Raw genomic sequence first — 19,799 nt, forward strand, 5'->3', positions numbered from 1 at the left:
TCCAATTTCTACTGTGCTAAAGAACTGAAATTTCTGATTCAGTCCCAAATATAAAGAATTGGGGTTTTGTTTTTAACTTTCGTATAATTATTTGTGCTAAAGAATTATGCCTAGTTTCAATTTCTTTAATTTTTTCTTTCTTGAAAATTAGCCGATGATAATTTACATTACATTAAATTGTGCATAAACTTCAAAAACCAGAGCAACAGGTCTAGAACCGGTCTGGTCCGGAATTTTCAGAAAACAGAAAACAAACTGCTGCTCCCTTTTGCTAGCTTGTGATTTTACGATTACTTATAGTGCTTAAAGGAAAATAATTCCTTCTAGAGAAGCTTAATTTCTATGAGGTATTTCCTGTATATGAATTTGCACGTGCAAGGTGGAGTTGCTTAACAATTTTTTTTAAGGTTAATAACTTAATATCATGTAGTGGTTTTGTATGGTTTCTCCTGTATATGATGCTACCTAAGACAGAATATGGCAAGAAAGATATAATGCTTTATGGAATGCCAAGTTGTCTCTACTAAGGAAGTTAGTAAAAAGGATGTAGATTGGTTGTACACTTTATGATTGGTTGACTCTTGTTTGTTTTTTATGAGGGCAGGTTGTTGCCTCTAGTTTCTTGGATTGTTGAGTTTTGAGATTTGTTGTCTCTTCTCAATTATCCTTGGGTTGCATTTGTTGCCTTTTTATTTTGAATAAATCCTTACTTACCAAACAAAAAAAACATAATATCATGGTGTCAATATTAGGGTTTGAAGAGTTGAAGTCCTCTAGCTTAACGAAAAGATAAATATGAAGTGTTATTTGAGATTAAAATTTTTGTGCATAAATTATGTGTGATCGTTGGATAGCTAGAAATTTATTGCGACAGGGGCTGTTTCCGATGGAGCCAAAGATTCATTTGTTCTTTTGGCTGTGGGATGTGATGGACTAAATCAAAATGGCTCTTAATACCTCTTCGCTTCCTTTCCATGAAGTAGAAGATGGTCGTCCCGTTGTTGTCCCGTTATCGCTTTTGGGCCAATTGGAAACAACCTCTCTGCAATTGCGGGGGTAAGGTTGCGTACGTCCGACCCCCCCTTACCCCGCTTCTTGCGGGAGTCTCTTTGAGGCAATGGGGTAATGATAATGATGAAGGGGCTGTTTCATTCAGTCGCTGTTTATTTTCTCTCCCGAACAAAATTCCACATTATCTTATCTTTGTATCTTGCACCCTCCCTTTCGCCATTGAACATCTGCATCTGTAAATGGTTCTGCTTTTGTTTTTGGAATTTCTTATCTGATACTTCAGATAAAATATTTGTTGGCAGGTGAGAGTTGCTCAGTAGAGAAGGAAGTTGATGCTACTTCAGCTGTGAATGCTGTATATCAAGACAAGACAAATATTCTCTTTTCGGTAATGTCATATTCATAATTATTTTATTAGATTCCTGACATGCAATTGTAAATGCAGTGTAATTTTGTGTACAAGTTATTGTAATCTTATAACAAAAGAACATTTTCAAAGAAGTAATTTAGAGACTAAAGGTATATAGGGGACAAGGTTGTGATACTCGTACTCGGCTCACCCTTAGTTTAAAAAGGCGCAAGGCGCACTAAGGCGCACAAGGGCGCGCTCAGGTGCCCGCCCTTTTGGATATGAGGCGCACATAAATAAATAAATAAATAAAAAAATTTAAAAATTAAAAGAAATTTAAAAAATAAAAAAAATCCAAACAAAAATAAAATCGGTACTTTGAAGAAGAGAAAGACGAAAAATAAAAAGAAGAAAAAGTGCAGAAGAAGAAGAGAAGAATAACAAGAAAAAACGAAAAAAAGGAAGAAAGAAGAAGAAAAAGAAAAAGAAGAAAAAGGAAGACAAAAGAAGATAGAGAAGTACATACCCGGAGGTCGGAAACCATGGAGGAGAATCCGCCGAGCAGGAGCAGCGAAGGAAGAAGCAGATAAGAAAACTAGGGTTTCTTAAAAAGTTGAGATGGGGATAAGATGGCAGTGGGTTTTTCCTACCGTCTGATATTCTAAAGTATTTTCTATTATTTATAACATTTTTTTTAAAAAAAACCTGTCATCAATCAACGCCTTAAACCAGAAGGCGGCAAAGGCGTTGCATCTTGCGCCTCAACAAAGGCGAAAAGCGCCAAAGGCGTGTGCCTACTGGAGTGCGCTGCGCCCAGCTGCATGGGTGCGCAGAAGGCTGCACCTGGCGCACTTTTTTAAACTAAGGGCTCACCGCCCTCCCGTACCGGTGTCAATACGACGTTACCCGGGTGCGGACACAGAATCCGGATTGGACCCATGGGTGAGAAAGTTGACTCGGCACTCACTGACCCTAGATCTAAGATTGAATCTCAGATCCACCAAAACAAGAGCCTAAACCTTAAGGCTTTTGTTAGGCCAGAAAAGACGAGTAGAATGGACACACGGAGTTGTCGGTTTTCTTCTCCGGCGAAGGGAGGTTGTCTTCTTCGCATCTTTGACATTTTTCCTAGTTCTGATTTTCTATTTCTTTTTTTTTTTTTTTTTTAATGTGGTTGGGTAGGTTGAAAAAAAGTCACGTGACTTCTTTTGTTCCGCCTCTTTTTTCTGTTTTTTTTTTTACTTTATTTAAATTTTTAGCAATAAAGTATTGTCTAGTTATCTGGTGGTGTAGTCTTAAATTTTATTAAGTGGGAATTGGGAAAGACTTTGACTTTTCTCACCTAATATGGAGCGCAATTTAGAAGGTGGACAAAAAAAAAAAAAAATTCTTTAGTTTGTTTTTGCATTGTCGTGTCCCCTACTCCATATACAAGTTTTGGACCCTTTTAAAACATGTCCTCGAGTCTATGAATTTTGAATTTCTCATGTGTGACACTCGGATCCCTTCTCCGGGTCCGACACCCGTACCCGAGTCCGAGCATCCTAGGGACAAGGTACCATTGAAAAAAATCGCGGATGCGGTCGCGACCGCGTTAACGGTTGCGTTATCGCGGAAACCGCTTGTAACAGATAAACAGAACGGATTGCGGCTAACGGAGGTATGAATTTTCTCAAAACATTCTTATTAATAGGTTTAAGCTTTGTTTATACCTGTAAAGTTTAAAAGGCAATATTTCAACATAACCTAACAAACCCTATCATAATGTAAGGGACATTTTGTGAACAAATGATCGTACAAAATATCTTGTTTTTAAAATACATAAATAATACTAAAATGTTTTGTCCAATTTGTACAAAAGAAGATTGTAACGGCAAAAAAAACGTTCTAACGTTTCGAGTCATCATTATGTAATGGCGACGCAGGGAGAAAGATGTGGTTTTTGTCGCACCGTTATTTAACGGAGTTTCACGGAACGGTAAATCCAATATCCGTTACAGAACGGCCGTTATGTAGCGGAATGACCGAGTTTTAATCCATGCAAGGTACTCTCCAATTGTATTAAACAATACAGTTTACGTTTTGTAGTAGGATGTCCATGGTAAGCTCTGAGACTTGGGGGTGCTTCTAGAAACGTTGGGGAACACCTCAGGGACACAAGGATGTGGTGTTCTTCACCCCTTTCTTTTGGTTACCCTGGGGACTAAATCATTAAATTTTGATGCACAATTCCCAAGCTTAGCACGATCTATTGGCTTCATCAAAAACTTTAAAATTTTATAAATCTTTCAATTCCCAAGAAACTATCTTTTGTTTTTATTTTTATTTTTTTGTTGATGTGAGAAGAATAAAAGATAACAAGATTTCGATCACTTCTCTTACACAAAATTTGGTCAATAATCTCAAAGATTTAAGTGTTTCCTAAAATGGATTGCTCACAGAGATGCAAAAGGAGAGTTTTTTTTTCTTTTCCCAATGAGAAATGGATAGCTACCATACAATCTCATATATTCATAATCATCGAAACTTGAGATTTAACAAGCTATTACTACCCTATATATATGGGGGGCTAGTTGGTTACCCTTAAGACAACCCTAAATACACTATTTAAATGGGTCCTTCGATAATGAATGTATCGATTCATTAAAAGCAAAAGAAAATGCTGAAGATAACCTGGTGACTGGCTCGAGCTGGGCTGATTGAATTTCGACTCTGTTTTTCCGAACCTTCATACCGTATTGACATTTAGCCCAACCTAAGCGGATTGGCCTCGGTGGTGGGATGACCTCCCATACTGAGTTTTCCATTTTGACTTCATATTTTCATTCCCTTACCATCACATGCAATATCTACCTATTCAAGTCATCTGGAATTATCTATGTCACGTCATAATTAGGGTAAGCCATACAAGTGGAGCCAAAAGTAACACCAATACAAATCAGGTCGAATTACTATATCATGTGTATGAGTTCATCGATGCTCCCACAACACAACATTATATTGTATATATACATGTTCTTATGGTAGTGCTTTTGGATTTTGGCTGATGCGACTGCAGATACCAATGATCTTCATTATGGAATTAGTTGAAGATCAATCTAGAATGTAAACTTTGTTTTTTGTTTCTTTAAGATTTCAACTTTCCAACTGAAACATGTTGTCTTAATTCAACCGCAACATTTGTCATGAGCCATTAAAATCTCTTTTTTTTAACTTACCAAACATATTGATGCTTATGAGTCTACATAGCTTTCCTCTAAACAAGACATTACATTAACCAAGATGTCATTCCATGATGTTATCTGCATAAAACTTTCTCCGTTTCATAACTCCGTGAAACACCATGTACTTTTGGAGCCTTAAAGCATTGTGTGCACTTGTACACCCTTAAAAATGTGAGCCTTGGTCTTCCTCGTTTTCTTTCTAGGTTCATAATGATAATATTCCTACTCTTCAGCTTTTGTAATGAAGTGTCCACCTCTTTATGATGGAAATGTCAATAATAACTGGTTCTCCTTTGTGTAATTCTAATTGTTTCCATTGCAATGCGAATATCTTCTTTGCAAACTCAATATTTTCTCTTCTTATCAGTTACCACACATCCATCTTAAGATACACATTACTACTGGACTTACCTCCTTAATTTGTTCCACATACTCTTGAATCCACGTAGAAAGTTAGAATAAATTTTATGACATCATAAACGTAAATATTTTATTTCTACATAAACCAGTTAAATAGTACATTTTTGTATATGATACATAGGAAAATACTTCCTATACAATTATGAAGTGTACCTTTTTAATTTATGGCACGCTACTGACACTTAATCAAAACTGCGGCAATAACAATTTGTTTTAAATTGGTCCTGATTCCTTTCTAGGATTCTCTGGTATTAAATTTCTTCAACTTATTTATTTGTTGCCTTTTTCTTTTTTAATTTGTATAGAAACTGTATTTTGTTTGGCAAATGAAGTAAATTTTATTAATCAAAAGAGAACTACAACCTTTAAACACCGAAACCAAAAATAGGAAAATCCTCAAGCAATATCTTCCCACCTTCTTGGAAAGGTTGAAGAGACACTATCGTAGGCAAACAACAAGAAACCTACAGCAAAAGATCCCTCGTTGCGTCACTTCTTCTACAAGCAACTTTAAACGAAACGTAACTGTATTCAAATTGTTTGTTGAAACGGCATTGAAATTGTTGAAGTATGGACAATGGAGTCAATGAAGGGTTTAGTCTTTAGAGGCTTCATAAGGAACAAATCTTTCTAATCTCTTTTTAGCATATTCATGGCTTTCATGCCCTATTATCGTCTTTTTCTTTTTATCTAATAGATGATGGACATCTCATTTCATCAAAAATAACTTGAAGTGGGTTGAATTAAGTTATCGGTTATCCCAAAGTTTTTTCATCTATTGCGGTGCTTTGTATCTTGGAGTTTGTGTTTGACGAAGGCTCTTTAGCGCCTTTTCCTTTTATCCTTTCTACAAAAACATCCAAAGGATTCCTAGTCCTAGATCCGTAGAACAGTTGTAGGTTGAAAAAGCTGAAGGCTTTTTCCTGGTCAACAACTTTAGTAAACTCAACAATAAAGGTAAGATGTAGAATGACCAATGGAGGTCTATGAATAATTTTTGAGTGTAGAGCATTAGATTATGATGCACTTTATGAATTAATTTATTTCACAAACAGGTATGGAATGGTTTGAGTGACATAGTCACGTTTAGCTAAATTTTTGTACTCCTTGTGTGCCACCTTTTTTTTACCTTTGCTTAAGACGCTAATATTAAGGGTAGTTGTTAAAGGCGAATTGGAAATTTGGTAGTTGATAGAGATGAAAACGTAAGAGAAAGTGTTATAATAGGGAGTCTATTTTTGATAAATGAATTTAGATTGTTGTTTTTATGGAAACCTTGCTCTGTCGAATTCTTATCTCTTTATATAAATTGTTAGGGTACAGTTGTAGTGGCTGGTCGTGGAAGAGCGATAGTCACTGGTGTTGGCTCTAATACTGCAATGGGCAACATACGTGATTCAATGTTGAGAACAGATGATGTGAGTCTTTTTGATAGAAGACAGCATGCCTTCTAGCATGTTTTCTGGATACTCTTTCTCTTTCCTTGTCTTGGAAAATTTTGATCCACTATAAAGCCTTAATGCACAAATGTACACCATTTATTGCAGGAAGCGACACCGCTGAAAAAGAAGCTGGACGAGTTTGGTACATTCTTGGCCAAGGTATATGCTCCATGCTCCACTTTTACCATGACAAAGCTTCTACGAAGGGTATTTAAGCTTCCATGAAGGGTATTTATACTATGTATGTATGAGAACAACAAAGAAGCTACTTTGTGCACCTCTTAGAAAATGAATGTTTAGTACTGTCAGTGGTAACAAGGAAACGGGTACGGGGAAAAACGGGGACAGAAAACGGAAAAATCAAAATTAAAAGAAACGGGTACAGCAAGGATACATCTAACGATTAAAAAAAACATATATATCATATGTTTGGCACTACCTACAGCAGATTAAAAGACAAAGAACTTAATTTAATGTCCCAAAAATCCCAAACCCTGGAAAAAAATAAAAAACTAATTATAATTGGATTTTGAAAGAAAAGTAAAAAATTATAATGTGGCTTAGCCATGCTCATTGGAATCCCATGGCTTGCTGCATTCACAAAAGCATAGAGATCCATCACCCATTAAATTAGCAATATTAAAAATCAAATACTCGTCAGAGAAATAGGGAAAAGAATGAAGGAGTGAGAAAAAGAATTAAAGGAGTGAGAGACGAAGAGGACATAAATTGCCCATCGGTGAAGGAGACCACATGTTGTAAGCCTGAACAACACTGGTTGCCAAACAGTAAAACACCGTTGGTTGAAGATAGAACGTTACGACAACTAAATTTGGAAGCCTTTTGACAAAATGAAATTCCTCTTTATTTTTCTGCTAAAATATATTGGTACTTTTGACTTTTGCCAAAAACGTATCAGAAAAGTACTCAAGCACCGTACCCAAACCTGTTGAAAGTACCCATTTCTTGGAGACGTATCGGGAACGTATCCATGGAGTACCGGTATCGTCCCCGTACCCATGAAGTACCCGGTACCGATTCTTAACTTCATAGAAGTACCCGTCCAACATACAAGGTGCCTTTTTTCTAATCACATAATGTAAGGAGTTCTGATTTATTCTGGCCGAAAAGGATGCAATTTATCTTGGAATTTTAATCTTAGACGCAGTCCTCCAAATAGGGAATTGGTTGAGCTGTCTAATTTCTTGAGAGTTTTTTCTCATTTAAACACACGTGTTTTCTGTGTTGTTAGGTTATAGCAGGCATCTGTGTGCTTGTGTGGGTTGTAAATATCGGTCATTTCCGTGATCCTTCTCATGGTGGCTTCCTGCAAGGTGCTATCCATTATTTTAAGGTAATCCGTTATGGTTGAGATTCTACCATTCTGTACTAAATTTTTATTTCTTGCCGCTATTTTTAACGCATGCCAAACTATACAGTCTTCTTACCTTTATGCTTTTCCCTCACTGTTGAATTTGATGTTGTTGAGAATCAACTGATACTTGTGTGATGAGTTGGTATCTGGTCAAACATTCTGAACTATATATGCCTCCTCTAGACCTGGTTATGTACTGTTAATTTTTTTATTTTTTTTTGTAAATTTGCTCTTAGGATAATATACTACAATATTCTATGCTATGCACTTTTTTTTTCCTTTTCTTCCCTTGTTGGCTATTAGCATTGTCTTCCAATGTGAATGACGAAAAACAATAGTTTGAGTAACGTAGGTCTTTATAAAGGAACGCTTCCTACTAAGTAATATTTTGAAGCACAACCCCTCTGCTTACAACTTAATCATGAAACAAATTAGGGTGAAAGATTCTGCACTGTTTCGCTCTAAATTTTATTATTCTTTTAGTTTGGTTATCCGCAATCTTATTATTAGCTGCCCACCTCATGCTACGATGTTGGAGACGCAATTTTTTTTTCATGATTTTATTTTTTGACTTGCCTCCGGCTATTTCTCCAAAGGCCATTCCTCCCCGCCCGCCACTGTTGAAACCGTGTCAACACTAACAATGGCTCATATTAGATGACCTAGTAAGAAGGCCTTCAACAAAACATTTCCAAGACACCTAGGTCATGTCTTGTCGCAGGAGTTTCTTTTTCTTTATTTATTTGTATTTCTTGAGACTTCATTAAATAGCTAACGGGATTGTTTTTTCCTTTTTTTTTGCTGGGTTAAGTAAAAAAGTTGCTAGCAAATTATGGTTGTGATTAGAGTTCCAGAAAATTGAAGATTCATATAGCACTTTGAAGGACAATCATACATGTAGACTGAGGCTTGAGTTTGTGCTCTAGCATGTCTGCTTCTAATGAGATTTATGCTAGGAAGAACTGAAATTTCTAAGAGGGATTCCCAAATCAACCACGTATTTGATGCTGAATTGCTGATAATCCTTAGACACATTCCAGACCCGTTTAGATGTTTTGTGGTAGTGCTTTATGGAAATCTGTACTTAAAGAAAAACCAAAAGTTGGCGCGCCTTAGCCGTGACAGGCGCCGACACCTATAAAAGGCGCGCGCCTTAGCCGTGATAGGTACAAACACCTATAAAAGGCGCGCGCCTTATGTAGTTATGTGCCTTTCCCAGGTTCAAGGCAGAACGCCTTATGGTATAATGCCCAAATGGTTGACATGTAATAATTATTTTTAAAAAAAAGCCAAAACCACGTGACTTTAATGGCTCCCCTAAGGTTAGAATTCACTGCAAAGTATAATGACAAGAGGAGAGAGAACATCAAATTATTTACCTTATTTTTTTTCTTATTCTTGGTTAGACAACAGCAAGTCATGTAAACCCCTCACTGTTTTTATTCTAAAGTAACCTTTTATGTAAGGTGTATCCCACTTATGAGTATCGCAAATAAAGAGTCAGTGGGGACAATGACTGCCCAACTTTTCGGATTTTTCCCCCTCCAAAAGGCTTTTGATTTTACTATTTTACCGCTTTGTGATAGCGAGTAATACTATTATTTTACAGAAAATAAATTCCACAAAAAAGAAATAAAAAAATTGTGCGGCTTGCCTACGAAAGACGCGCCTTCGGCTTGTGCCTATGCTCTAGGGACTTTTGCGCTTCGGTGCGCCTCACACCTTTTAAAACTAAGGTTGAGGTGTTGAAATGTTGGGTTGGAGGAGCAAGGGGTTTGCTCATATAATGGAATGACGGACAATTGGAGGTTCATGTTAGCAGGTTTGCAACGTATCAGATGATTGGTTGTAAAGATTTTGTCCAATATATTATTATTGGTGTGATGTTTGTTGTGCGGAAGAACAAGAACCTTTAGAAAACCCAGTTTTTGGGGCCCCTTTAGAATCACACAATTTGAGGAAGCCACGGGTATGGAGTTGGTGTCTCGAAATGGTAACCAGACGAGCTGGGATGTTTTTTCCTCTAGGACCCTAATGACTGAAAAGTGATTTTAAACTTTGGGGCATACAAAGTCACGTAGAAATGGAGTTTGAACTCAGTATCTCATCTTGTTTGGACTACGATTAAATTTAACATCCCAACATAGTAAGTGCTTGAAAGAAAGAACTTCAGTATTGCAAGTACTTTGATCGTCTCATTCTCATTTGTCCTTGAAGGCTTGAATGCTCCCTTTATTGCATTTTCTCTATTTTTGTCCATTTCCGATGGAGCCAAAGATTCATTTGTTCTTTTGGCAGTGGGATGTAATGGACTAAATCAAAATGGCTCTTTACCTCTTCGCTTCATTTCCATGAAGTAGAAGATGGTCGTCCCCTTGTCGTCCCGTTTCGCTTTTGGGTCAATTGGAAACAACCTCTCTGCAATTGCAGGGGTAAGGTTGCGTACGTCCGACCCCCCCTTACCTTGCTTCTTGCGGGAGCCTCTTTGAGGCAATGGGGTAATGATAATGATAATGATGATTAGCCCGATTAATCCTTGCTTGGATAATATGGACTGGATAGCTAAGGTGTGGGAACCTGTGTTTTTTCTTATTTGATGACGTATGTGGATTGGGAAAGGAAGTGACTAACGGATATTTTAGTGCAAAGGTTCTTGTAATTGCAGTGTAATTGAATTTTTTTCTTGTATACTGCCCGAGATCATGTTATAATGATTCTTGTGTTGTCTAAATACATTGGTCATAAGTTCCAACTTTGTTTCTTTTTAATATTATTCTTTTTCTCATCTCCCGCGAACTTTCTTTCCTTGAGGGTGTTGTATTTTTGTCGGCAAGTGTGCTTTTAGAAGTAAGAACTACCGGTGGGCCACTGGGCCGCGGGGTTGGGTTGGGGGGGGGGGGAGGGGTGTTAATGTATATTACTACTTATTCATATTTGTTTTACTCTTGCTTTCTTTTGCACACATAAGTTACAACTGACACCATCTTGTTTCTTCATAGTATATTCCATTATTTCTCACTCAATAAACTGAGAATTTTTCCTGTGATGATGCACTCTTCTGTTTTGTTGCATGTCGGATACCATTTGTTTTCCTTGTACCTAGTAGCAAAACTTTAGAAGTGTACTTGTGGACTGCACTCATAACATCAAAGGTCCTAGATTTTTTTTATTGTATCGAGTTACCACATTCTTTTATGTGGATTACACCTCATGACACCAATTATCTTTGATTTTTCTTTGAGTATTATGAAATTCAGAAGAGAAAAGGTTCGTAGTTTTGACAATGTGTTCGAGAGCTTGTAAAGATAATTACAATATGGGTCAAAATTTAACTCCTCATTAGAAATAATCTTTTGATGTTTCAGGTTATGTAATTGCCTTTATTTTCATTTTTTTGCATAGCATTTCCCCCCCTTAAATTTCTAATTGCTCTCCTTTTGTTGATCTGCCTAGATTGCAGTGGCTCTTGCAGTTGCGGCTATTCCAGAAGGGCTTCCAGCTGTGGTTACAACGTGTGTAGATAGTATATTTCATGTTTGTTTCATTTGTTAAGTTTTAATGTATGGATTTGCTAGAATGTTGTTTTGTAAGTCTCCTTTCATTTTGAAGGTGTTTGGCCCTTGGTACGAAAAGAATGGCCAGGTTAAATGCAATTGTAAGGTCCTTGCCATCAGTAGAGACCCTTGGCTGCACGACTGTGATTTGCAGTGACAAAACTGGTACTCTGACAACAAATATGATGTCTGCCTCTAAGGTACATTAAACCTGATATATATGATGTAAATCAAGTTTTTTCGTTAACAAATCTCAAGGATCTAAAAGAGACACATGAGCCTTGCATAGTTAACTAATTCAACTGTAATGCATTAGGCTGACAATAATATGATGAGAAACAAAAGAAACAATTTATTTTCATAAACCAGTCATCAGCTTACTAACGTCAATCATGGATATGTTCTTAGATATTTCATATTCCGTAGCTGCTAATCGTCAATAATGTCTTACAAAAACGCTCTTTCTTGTAATAAGAAAATAATGTCCCGTACGGTTGTACAACCCAAGTTTGTGAGAATTGGGGTCCTACCTTGGAACGACGAGAGGGATAGAAGGCGTGAATGAAGTTTTAACTGTAAAGAATTTGGGAGAGATGTTCTCTCTATCTTTTCTTTGGTAAACCCCTTCCTCTTTAGAATCAATTTAGTCAACCACCCAGACTCAACCTAAGTAAGCAACTCCTAGGGTCTTCTAAAGAAAGGGAAGTCTTTCATGGAAAGGCTTTTGAGCTCGGGTTCCTCATAACAAATTTGGTATGACGATTAAGGATATGCAACCATTTAAGGCCCCGGGCCAGATGAACTAGTTTTTGATATTCAAAATTTAGTAAGCCATATTGATTGAATCAGATTGTAAGATCCTACTAAATAGCAAAAAGTATTGATAATGTAGAATGTAGTAAAAGTAACCTCTTTGTTAAAATTGTATATTTGTAATACCGAAAAACATTAGTTTGCTCACATAAAAGTTGATAGTCATATAGTTTCAACCTAAGTAGTTATATGAGTTATGTGAAAAGTTGTCGAATTTGAGATTTTAGCTATGATTAAATTAATTTCGCAATTGATTAAATTTATTGTACTTTTTTGGACTTTGTGCATTTTTTTGCAGCACGGAATTTATATTTCAAACATTTCAGCTAATTAGCAATAAAAATATTTAAGAATGATTTACTAACTCAAATTATCATTGCAAGTAGGATTTTATCGTAAGATTGTATTAAGATCCTACCACGTAATACTTTATGCAGGTCACAATCACTAACGCTTTGTTTGGTATGTCATTAGTAAAGGAAGGGAATTGGAAATTAGGTAAGAGAAAAGAAAAGAAAAGAAAAGAAGGGATAGGAAACGTAATTTATTTTCCATTGTTTGGTTTGATGGAAGGAAATGAGGGGAAAAGAAAGAAAATGTAGTTGACAACTTTTACCTTCTCTTTCCTCCCAAATTCCTTCACTTTTGGGAGGAAAGGAAAGTAAAAATTTATTCCTTCCATTTCCCTTCCTTCCTATCAAATCGCATTTTTACAACCAAACAATGGAAATGATATATTTTTTTCTACAAATTGCCTTCTACCAAAAAAAAGCGTAAGATCCTACTTAATATCCGAATCAGTTAGATGTTTTTGGCTCCTAACAACGTAGGATCCGAATTATCATATTGATAACCAGATCATTGGACTTTGTAGTGATATTGGTCCTTTTATATTCATATATTTTTTGGTTGCTCAAATTTCAATTCGATGTTGTGAATAACTAATCCTAGATAATTTTAGGCTTGATAGCTAAGTACACATGTAAGTTTGATGCATAGACTTTGTCTTATTTGTTGCCTGCAGATATGTGTACTCCGTTCTACGCACCATAATCCTAATTCTTCAGAGTATACGGTCAATGGGACAACATATGCCCCCGAAGGAGCAATTTTTGACAATGATGGAGTTCGGGTAGAATATTTTTTCTCATTTGTTTTATTGGGCGGAAATGTTTCTCTGTATAACACTCATTTTATGGCTTATCACTAAACTCCAGTTATTTGTGTTTGGTTTGTTTGGGATATTTTGTACCTTTCAGCACTTTAATGTCTTTGTGAATGTGACCTAAATTCCACCCGAGGCTTTTTACTTGTGGAATCCACTAAGTTTTGCAAAATCAGGACAAGAAGAACTTTGTGTCTGTGGGAAAGATTGATGAATGAGTATGTCCACAGGTTCATTGTCTCCAAAAGAGTGCTAAAATCATGTAAAATTGGCATGCTCCTAGGTTCGTGTATTGATGGTGTCAGAAGTCAACTTGCTTTCACTTTCTAACCATTTTATTGGGGACGGGGGTGCGTGTGTTATGGTTCATATATTATTCTCTTCCTGTAACATTCATGTGTTATGGAGGAATTGCGTGTTATTAATAAATGAAAGGGAACAGGACACTTCAATGACTGAATTCTGTTCATGATCATAACATGGTAATGATTCAATTTCAGCTGTATGCATAATTGTATATGGTTTACGCGGTAAAACACTCGGAGTATATATGTACCCTGAAAGTTCCTGTGAAAATTTCTTTTGGACATGATGTGATATGTTATGCTAAAGGGAATTTGTTTTAAAAATTCTAATCTTGACATGGAATAAACTTCCACCTGTTGAAGGCAGATTGGAGCTATATAACTTTGTGTATTGCTTACTGTATATGTTGTTATATGTTGTTCCAATTCATCCTAGGTTCCACCAGTGTCAGTTAAAGCAACTAATTTGATGCTCAATGCCTCAATTGCGTAAGTATGAAGTAATTGATCCAATGTTAAATGAAGAGATCCAATGTTAAATGAAGAGCATACATTCTTCTGATTCAGATGTAACAGCTATAGCTATGCTTTTGGTATGTAATCGCTTAAGCGAAGCTTCAATGTGACTAATATTTACTAAATGCTTTCGGATAAAATGTTTATGTGGTGTGCTTATTATTTCTTCTGCATTTGCTTTTAGGTCTGGGGCTTTCCATTATATGAAAATTATGATTTCTGATGTATCTTTTTGTTCCTTTTCTTTTGCTATCTCCTTTGTTTATTTTTGAAAATTACGGCATCTGACTATGAATGACAACCATCTTCATTTCACTTTTGACATATGGGTTTGTTGCAGCTTGACTTTCCTTCACAGCAGCCTTGTCTTCTTCACATAGCCATGTGTTCAGCCATATGCAACGAGTCTTCATTGCAGTACAACTCAGATAAAGGAACTTATGAAAAAATTGGAGAATCAACAGAAGTGGCACTTCGTGTATTGGCTGAAAAGGTGGTTGTCTTGTAGATCATATGCGCATTGCACTGTTTTACTCGTGCATTTCGGCTTTTTTTTTTTTTGCTTGTATCTTATGTTTATCATGATGAAACTTGATTTCTATTTCAAAATTTACTATTCAGATTGGGATTCCTGGCTTCGATTCTATGCCATCTGCCTTGAATATGCTAAGCAAGCACGAACGTGCGTCTTATTGTAATCGATATTGGGAGAATCAGTTCAAAAAGGTTTGTTTATGTACTGTACCTTCTATATGGGCCCGTACTTTATTTCTCACACAAAATAAATCTTCAATTTAGAGATTTCTCCAATGAAGTTGCTCGTTCCTTTTTTTTAGCCAAGTTCAGTATCTAAAATATTTATACATTATATGTTCTCTTGTTTATAGTTTTCTTATTCTGCGTTAAAGAGAAATCTCCATATAGTGACTAAGAGCTCTATAGCAAAGACTCAAATGCTTGAGTTTGTAGATTAGCCAAAAGCATCTCTATCATATAGTTTCATGAGAAGAAACCGTATCCCAGTTGCTCTCCTAAACAACGCATTTCCAAAGGACCAATACAGAATGGGGCTCTTTTTTTGTTTTCATTATCCCATATTTTGAACATGTGGATTCATTCTCATTCCTTATCATCAAAAATATATAATTTTAAGAAACTTCAAAAATTCGGAGATTCTATTTTAATTTTCTTCAGAAAGGAAGGTGTTACAAAAGCAACAAAAGAAATAATCTTGACTAAACAATGGTAAAGGTTGATGAATTCAAGAACAAATCATTATTATCACACCAAGTAAATTAATGATTGAGAAATCACAAAGTAAGATAATTACCACCTAGGTTACGCCACTAAGTAGAGGGAGAAATCTCGAGTTTTCTCATTGATCATAAAAAGTTGGTTTTCTGTCTAAGAGAGGCCCTCTTTTTAGACAGGTCATTTACAACCATCAAGAACTAATTATGAACGTAACTCAGCCATTAAGAAATCTCGAGTCTTCTCATTGATCATAAAAAGTTGGTTTTCTGTCTTAGAGAGGCCCTATTTTTAGGCAGGTCATTTACAACAAGAACTAATTATGAACCTAAGTCAGCCATTAAACTGCAAATAAAAGGCGAAGATTAAACTAAACGTCCAGGGCTCCAGACGCAAAAGTGATTGAATCCGCCTCCGAACTTTCGACGTTTAATCTAAAAACCTCAATTTCGATACTATTAACAGCGTAAGATACAAAAGTAGGAGCTGAGGTTGCTGATGGATTCAGCTATAAATGAAAAGCGAATAGGACTTGTTTGTGGAGTTTGTGTTAAAAGCTTCTATTAAATGGCTTGCAGGTCTCTGCACTAGAATTTTCTCGTGATCGCAAGATGATGAGTGTGCTTTGCAGTCGGAAGCAGTCCGCAACCATGTTTTCAAAAGGTGCCCCAGAGAGCATAATTTCAAGATGCACAAGTATTCTCTGCAATGAGAATGGCTCTGTTATTCCACTGACAGCCGAAATTCGAACTGAATTGGAGGCAAAATTTAATAGGTTTGTCGCAGAAATCTTTTTCTCCTCGTACAGCTTTTTTTAAAAAAAAATTCTTTTATGAAGCAGTTATTGTTGATTCTTGACAGATGCCTAACATTAGCAATATCAATAGACAACTTTCTAATGACATGTTCAAACCTCAAGGCGAGTACCTTTGAATGTAATTTTCTTGAGTTACTCCATGTGGGGATGGAAATCCTATTTGTTCCCTCTCTCAACAATCCAGCAAATTGTCTCCACTTTTTTATTCTTCCTTTTCACCATTCCTGTAAATCATGGGCATCCATCAGAACAGTCATCCCATCACAAACATGCCCCACCGTTGCAACACGAACACCCAAATTGTCTTATATTTCCTTCCTCAGCTTTCTTCGTCTGTTTTTGCTCGACTATCCTTCTGCTCTCTTCTGACTAATATTCCTTCCGTACAAACACAATAATTATTCCAGTGCAGGTAGAACATCATGCCTTCCCATACCGTAATTCCTGCCCCTAATCTACTACATGTTCTTTACATGAGTTTGTCCCCCCCCCCCCCCCCTCCCCCCCTAAGCTTCAAATGCACCTAAATTTGTGTCACCTAAACACAATAATAGTACATATGGGATGCTCCTTTATTCCATCATGACAATCAAAAGATGCATCATTTAAGTTAATTTGCTTCACTAAGCCCTGCTTAGGTGTTGGGATGTCTTTGCATGCACGTCATAGAAAAACCTCAATTATTCGTGGAACAATTGGCAACCTACAACTTCTTAAACAGTTTCCATGAGGCTGCGGTTGGTCTAGCTATATTCATTCTGTCATCCATGTACAGTGCAATTTCGCTCAATATCATTGTAAATTATTCAGTGTAAATTATATTCAAAGATTTTTTTTCTCCAATTCACTTGTAATTTATGCGGCTCTGTTTAAACATTGACCTCTACCTTCCTTTAAATAGCTTTGCAGGAAAAGAAACTCTGAGATGCCTTGCTCTAGCCGTGAAACGTTTACCCATTGATCAACATGTTCTCTCTTTTGATGATGAGAAAGAGCTGACATTTATTGGGTTGGTATGCTTTCTTTGTAATTTGTCTACATTTTTCACTTTGCTTATTTGCTGATGGTTACAAGTTTGCTCATTTTTGTGTGACTTTGATAACCATGATATCGTAAGTCAACTTTTATGCACCCTATGTCTCAAAAAGAAAAAGTGCAAAAATAAGGAACAGAAACCATTATTTTGAAACAGAGGGATTATTTGTGTAGCATTTATGAAATAACTAGAATATTTAAAATGTACGTACTAGGTCTTATCGAGTTACCGTAAAACAAAAAATCTTTCAAATGTACTACGTAGGATTTTAGAAATCCTTTATTTGAAAGCACAGCAATATAAGTTCATGGTCTAGACAGCTTAAGTTTTTATATACCTTTAATTAAGAGATGGCTGGATTTTTCTAATGATACAATATTCAACTCTATCCAGAAGTGAATTCTCTGGAAAGCTTTCTTTCCCATAGTGTCCAAATTAAGACGTTTGGTTTATTGGTGCGAGGGATTTTAGTAATATTTGTTTGCGCGAAGATCCTTTTAGACTTACCTACCCAAACTGCCAAACATAATATTGCTATTCTTGATGTGTCTTTTCTTAAGTGCATGGTTGTAATGATATTCAAAGTTTGTCTATCTTCTACTTTGATCTTTTACATCTTGTGGTTAGGTGGGGATGCTTGATCCACCAAGAGAAGAAGTACGGAATGCCATATTGGCATGTATGACTGCAGGAATACGTGTAATAGTTGTAACGGGGGACAATAAGGTACTCATCTTTATTCGTTTAGTTTTTGTGGCAGAAAAGATAAAAGATCAAATCCAAAAGAGGAAATTCAAAATGAACAGTTGGAATATTGGTCAAACTGTATGGCATTGGTTTTTTATTTGGTTTTGTTATATGATCATCATACAGGCAACTGCTGAATCATTATGCCGCAAGATAGGAGCTTTTGATCACCTTGGCGATTTTGTTGGGCACTCTTTTACAGCATCTGAATTTGAAGAACTTCCAGCTTTGCAGAAGACTATAGCGCTGCAACGTATGGCTCTCTTTACAAGGTACACAAAGTTATTTTTCACATAGCTATCAAATATTATGGGGGATGTGTTATGTTGCTGTTGCTCCCTTTCTGGCATAAAAATTACATTTCTACAAAGTATAGGAAAATAACTCTGTAGTATGCAGTAGCCATAACTAATTAAGGTAAAGCTCTGTACATTTGGACAAATTGAACTGTTGTAATGCTGACTGTTGAAAATAAGTTTATTAAGTTGATGCAACATGTTAGTGTCAAAACCAATTTGTATTCTGAATACTCTCTTTATTTTTTTTATTTCTAATCTTTTATTTGTGTCTGAAAGGTTCACTTTTACTATGTGCCTCTCAAATTTCTTTAATTTGATTTTCTTACATGACATTTTTAGGGTTGAACCATCTCACAAGAGAATGCTGGTTGAAGCATTGCAAAACCAAAATGAAGTGGTAAGATAACCTTGAATGATACTTTTTTATTCGTTGTATTATGATATGAGCTGCAGTGATATCCTGATGGTTCACCTTCGGACCATGCAGCCAGGGGTATGATATAAATTTTAGGTTATTAGATTTGGATAATGGGACATCTCATTTCGTTCTTAAAATTCCTATAAGATGCAACAATATATGCTAGTGTGCTACAAAAACTATTACGCATCTCCATCCTTTTTAGATGTTGAGTTTGTTATTCTTCTTTCCGCGCTATTCTTCTTTCATTTCTCTTGTTGAGGGATGGTGTGTTAGTGGTTCCTACTTGCCCTAATGATTCCCTTTTAATGATTTGTTAGGCAGTAAAAGTGGGACAATACTCCTGCTTTGAGTAAGGAAATGGTTTCTGTCAATCAGAGTATAGATTTTCCATTACCAGAGAATGTATACGGAGGATGGGTTTGGGAAAATATGGGTGAATCCTTTCTTTTGTTGCATCTAGCATTTGATGCATTCAGGCCAAACCATCCTATTTATTTAGGTTTCCTCCGCTCCCTCCCCTCTCACACTGAATAACATATGTGGGTGGGTGCCTGCAAGGTTTTTGTTGCTGCTGCAATGTTTCTTTAGTAGAATAAAAAATGGGCAAGGAAGAACATAAAATATCAGTATCAGCAACCATAATCTTTATTTGTAGTGTATGTTTTTTCTCCTCAACTACTGTAATCTGTTTGTCTAAGAAATCCCCCCCCCCCCCTGTAACACAATTCTTAAGGTTGCGATGACTGGTGATGGAGTCAATGATGCTCCGGCGTTAAAGAAAGCGGACATTGGAATTGCTATGGGTTCTGGAACAGCTGTTGCTAAGGTAAGTAACTCATGTAACCTGCATTACTATTGGCCTGATACTCCATCAATTCAAACAAGAAAATTTGATGAAGGATTGGTTGAGTGGAGCTGTTTTATTGTGTAACGTACTCTTGTATAAAATCCTTTCTCATCTAATGACTTGTGTTACTTTGAGTACAAATTTTTTAAAATTTTGTAAATTGTTTCAGAAAACCTCTGAACATGTAATGCTTCCCTGAGCTTCATC

The 19,799-nt window shown here is 36.3% G+C and overlaps 1 protein-coding gene across 2 annotated transcripts in view; it reads left to right on the forward strand.

Annotated features, from left to right (window-relative positions):
- Positions 1 to 19,799, forward strand: part of LOC110796538 (calcium-transporting ATPase 3, endoplasmic reticulum-type) — a 48,231-nt gene that overhangs the window by 14,855 nt on the left and 13,577 nt on the right. For both annotated transcript variants that reach the window (XR_008930475.1, XM_022001598.2), the window contains exons 10-24: positions 1,314 to 1,399; positions 6,321 to 6,422; positions 6,552 to 6,605; positions 7,699 to 7,800; positions 11,275 to 11,333; positions 11,431 to 11,575; positions 13,213 to 13,320; positions 14,515 to 14,667; positions 14,796 to 14,900; positions 16,004 to 16,200; positions 17,144 to 17,255; positions 17,906 to 18,004; positions 18,152 to 18,297; positions 18,664 to 18,721; positions 19,479 to 19,571. Coding sequence is in view for 1 of the 2 variants with exons in the window: in XM_022001598.2 (XP_021857290.2) it covers positions 1,314 to 1,399; positions 6,321 to 6,422; positions 6,552 to 6,605; positions 7,699 to 7,800; positions 11,275 to 11,333; positions 11,431 to 11,575; positions 13,213 to 13,320; positions 14,515 to 14,667; positions 14,796 to 14,900; positions 16,004 to 16,200; positions 17,144 to 17,255; positions 17,906 to 18,004; positions 18,152 to 18,297; positions 18,664 to 18,721; positions 19,479 to 19,571 (1,619 nt within the window). In the remaining variant the exon portion in view is untranslated. The remainder of the gene's footprint in view (positions 1 to 1,313; positions 1,400 to 6,320; positions 6,423 to 6,551; positions 6,606 to 7,698; positions 7,801 to 11,274; positions 11,334 to 11,430; positions 11,576 to 13,212; positions 13,321 to 14,514; positions 14,668 to 14,795; positions 14,901 to 16,003; positions 16,201 to 17,143; positions 17,256 to 17,905; positions 18,005 to 18,151; positions 18,298 to 18,663; positions 18,722 to 19,478; positions 19,572 to 19,799) is intronic.

Source organism: Spinacia oleracea, chromosome 3, assembly GCF_020520425.1.
Source record: "Spinacia oleracea cultivar Varoflay chromosome 3, BTI_SOV_V1, whole genome shotgun sequence".
NCBI classification, from domain to species: Eukaryota; Viridiplantae; Streptophyta; class Magnoliopsida; order Caryophyllales; family Amaranthaceae; genus Spinacia; species Spinacia oleracea.